This window comes from Lactuca virosa, chromosome 5, assembly GCF_052849685.1.
Source record: "Lactuca virosa cultivar CGN04683 chromosome 5, Lactuca_virosa_CGN04683_v6, whole genome shotgun sequence".
Taxonomy (NCBI): Eukaryota; Viridiplantae; Streptophyta; class Magnoliopsida; order Asterales; family Asteraceae; genus Lactuca; species Lactuca virosa.
The window spans coordinates 248,149,532-248,153,344 of NC_136430.1; the positions used below are offsets into that span (position 1 = coordinate 248,149,532).

A 3,813-nucleotide genomic window follows, 5' to 3' on the forward strand; every position below is an offset into this window, starting at 1 on the left:
AAGCCTATAAACATTTTAAGTCATTCGACTAAGACTAATGTTGATAAGGAAAAAAAAATACATATTTATAGCACGTATTATATTGATATTGAAGCTGGTGTTAAATGGGACAAATATTGCACTTCAGTCATACCCAAAAAGTTATGCCAGATCTCTCACGTGTACAAAAAACATAAATAACATCATCATCAAAAATAATCTTAAAAGGTTTGTCTACTCCTATCATCTCCGGTTTAACAAGCACAACCTCAAGGGGACAAAGAGAGAAGGCTATTAAAAAGGACATAACTTCCACAATGTACAAACGAGTAATCAGTAAAATTGTGATGCAAAAAGTCACAACACCCAACAATGGGATTATACATTCAGCAATAAAATGTTACACAAACATATGTCGCTAAAATTAAATGACCAAAGAAAGCCAAAATTACTGAGAATTAAACCTTTGAACATCAACCAAGTTGTAGAGGTCACCACGACGTTGCTTCTGTAACGGGAGATTTGTCCTATACATTTTATTTAATACCATATTATACCTTGTCATTTTATATTTTTCGGTTTTTTTTTAATTCTTATGTTTGGAAAGCTAAAAACTAGCTTATACACAAGTTTTTTAGAAAACTACTCAAACTAGCATTTCAACGAGCTAATGGAGCTTTTTCAAAATTCTCTCAAATATACCATTTTTTTAAATATCCTAACTTGAGTACATCCCAAATGTATTACCTTTTTGTCTTAAAATATTGAATCAAACTTTTATGTTATTTCACATTTACCATATTAGTTTTTACTTTTTACCAAACATCATTTTTTATAAGCCAGCAGTTTAGTTTCAGTTGGTCTGCCAAACATAGCCTAAACGGTTTTAAAAACTTTTTCATTAAGATTTTAGAAATAACTTAATTAAAGTTTTGAAAGATAATAATTAAGAGCTCATAATGATTTTTAAAACAACTTCATAGTCAAAACTCACCTCCTTAGGTCCATAAGTGAATAATCAATCTCTGATATAATTGTTGCCTCATCATGTTCTGTAGTAGCCAATACCTCTCCAAACTATCAAATATCACAACAAGAAATAACAACATACTCTCATTTATTGGTGTATTATAGTATCCTACTATTTGTTTTGTATTTGAATGACATTGTTATAATTGGTCAAAATTTTAAAAGTAGAAAAATATTTCTTGCATTTAACTAATAAATAAATCGAATATAAGAGAGTAATGATGTTGAGAAACTTACGGGTCCCACAAGGGTGGAATGGCCCCATGCCACATAGCCACCAGACTCAGCATCTCGAGCAGGAGAGCAAGTTGCTACATATAACTGTTGTCACAAAATCAATACTAATTAATTCTTATATTTTATATAGAATTAAATAAATAAATGCAACACATTATCCGATATTACAATTATGTTTTCAACAAAGATTAATCATTTTTTCTAGCAATTATAATGTATCAAATGACAAACCTTAGTTCAAAAGATAGAAAACCAACTTTTTTGCCATTAAAATTACAACTTCTGTTTTTTTTTTTTTGTTGAAAATGTTTAAAAAGGTAATTAGTATATCATACCTGATTATCCACAGCCCTGCATATCATATATATATAAATTAAGTTAGTAGCATATCTTACTGTTAAAACTTTCAATTATATAATTCATAAAGATAAAAATATATAAAAAATATACCTTGCCCTTTGTAATAACTCCCAGTGCAGTGGACCAGTAGTCATGTTGAAGGCCCCAGGGTAACAAAGTAAGTGAGCACCTGATATGCAACATTCATTACTAAAAAAAGTAGCTTAACAATTAATTTAATTTGTATAAAACAAAATTGCTAAACTTAGCTATTACATTTAAATAGTTTAAAATTTTAAATACAATAGCCAAAAATCTCAAATGAAAAAAGTAGAAAAGTTTGAGTTGTATAATAAACCTCTAGCTGCATATAGCATGGCTAGTTCCTGAAATCGAATGTCATAGCAGATGCCTATACCTATGCGTCCAACATCTGCATATAATATTATAATTTAATTAGATTCATGAATGTTTTAAAAAAATGAACTTTTTTCATTAAAAGTTATTGAAAAACAAACATTCTGCATTTAATTACAAACAAACCTGTGTCAACAACAGTAGGAGTTTCTCCAGCAGTAAGAGTCTTTGATTCCTCAAATGTAATCTTTCCAGGAATATTGATATCAAAAAGGTGTATCTGTCATGTAGTCATATCACACTAATTATCACAACTTTATCTCTACGCGATCATGATGATAATGATAGTAAAATTAGGGGTTATATGCAAGAAATTGCAACATACTTTACTTCTATTGATTTGTTTCTCAAAGCACCCTACTTTCATTTCTTCCTATTATAATATTATACAATGCTATAATTGGGTGGATTGTTTTCAAAATGCATTATCTTAATAAGAGATAAATGAATGTACACTGATTAAAGTTCCCAATGCTTAAAGACCATAATTAGAAGAATACCTTTCTGTGTTTGGCTATCAGGTTTCCATTAGTATCAAAAACACAACAAGTATTGTAAAGCTTGTCCCCACATCTTTCTGGAATGGATCCACCAACTATTGTGATCTTCAAAGAACGAGCAGCTTCAGACAACATTGCTGTTGATGGAGATGAGTCTTTCCCAGCATCAATGTCTTCAGCATACACAGGGAAGCTATCATTTGAATATGGACTATTCCATATTTCCTGAGAGATGACAATTGTTAAAGTTCTAGAGCTTTCAAAATCGAGTTCATAGTGTGCATTTAACTAACTAGGAAGGAAGATATACAGAAGAGTAAAAGTTCATAATAGAAAATTACAGGTAGAAGAACAAGCTTGGCACCCTTTTCAGCTGCCTCCTCGATTGCTACACGGGCATGGGCAATGTTCCTCTCCTTGTCTGCAGTCACAGACAACTGACATAATCCAATCTTGAACTGCAATCCCGATATCATACAATCAGTCATACAAAAGAAGTAATTTGTAAAGTTGAATGCCGAATTGTACATGGATATCCCCAATTGCATCTAAGCACTATGCATGCACAGAGGTTTTGAAATACGAAACCTTGGAGATTGGAGGAATTGGCGTATCGATAGCAGGAGGAACCCTAGCTTTCTCAGGGCTAAAAGAAGACGCCATGGATGATGCTGAAACGCGAGTGATCGTACGTTTAGTGGTAACGTTGAATAGATTGTGTCGAGCGCTGATTCTGTTGACTCTACTATCGGTTTGCGGTACCCGGAAGTTGCGTAGTAAAGATAAACGGTGGCTGATCGGCGAAGCTACGACTGAAGCAGAGCGAGACACAGCCGATGATCGGAGAGTTGTGAGATTTACAGGCGAAGTATAAGAAGGCAGAGTTGTGGACAAGAACGCAATTGATCCACTTCTCATTTCTTTTCCGCCGTCACTTTCACCATTGACACTACTTCTGTTTCTGTTAAAATTAATGGAACATCTACGGTGGGCAGTAGCCAGTAGGCACAATTCTTGATGTTTTTTTTTTTTTTTTTAATTTGACTTTGATCGATTTTCACTTTTAGTCTTTTAAGTTTAAAATTTGATAAGTCGTCAAAACTAAACCATAGGTCGTTGGTTCATATAAAAACATCAGATTTTTTTTTTTTTAATAATTTATTATTATTATTATTATTATTATTATTATTATATTATCGTTTTTTATCATTATTTTAATAGAATTAATATATATTATTTATAAAATTATTTTTATTTTTTAAATCAATTATCTAAATTATATAAGATCATATTATTATTATTATTATTATTA

The 3,813-nt window shown here is 31.3% G+C and overlaps 1 protein-coding gene across 1 annotated transcript; it reads right to left on the reverse strand.

Annotated features, from left to right (window-relative positions):
* Positions 1-271: 271 nt before the first annotated feature.
* LOC145115986 (Nitrilase/cyanide hydratase and apolipoprotein N-acyltransferase family protein) lies at positions 272-3,493 on the reverse strand. The gene is made up of 10 exons (XM_079052348.1): positions 3,090-3,493; positions 2,843-2,959; positions 2,502-2,726; positions 2,128-2,221; positions 1,943-2,017; positions 1,696-1,774; positions 1,581-1,596; positions 1,246-1,329; positions 974-1,056; positions 272-506 (listed from the first exon to the last, which is right to left on the reverse strand). Exons 1-10 carry the CDS (start codon positions 3,417-3,419, stop codon positions 428-430), a joined length of 1,182 nt encoding a protein of 393 aa, XP_078908474.1. The 5' UTR covers positions 3,420-3,493; the 3' UTR covers positions 272-427.
* Between the last annotated feature and the right edge of the window lie 320 nt (positions 3,494-3,813).

What these genes read in the sequence shown, in the direction of transcription:
- LOC145115986 (XM_079052348.1), bottom strand. Translation starts at nt 3,419, where the DNA reads ATGAGAAGTGGATCAATTGCGTTCTTGTCCACAACTCTGCCTTCTTAT. An exon ending in CAATTCCTCCAATCTCCAAG is followed by an intron (nt 2,960 to 3,089) that starts GTTTCGTATTTC and finishes TCGGGATTGCAG; the next exon opens with TTCAAGATTGGATTATGTCA. An exon ending in TGATAGCCAAACACAGAAAG is followed by an intron (nt 2,222 to 2,501) that starts GTATTCTTCTAA and finishes ACTACATGACAG; the next exon opens with ATACACCTTTTTGATATCAA.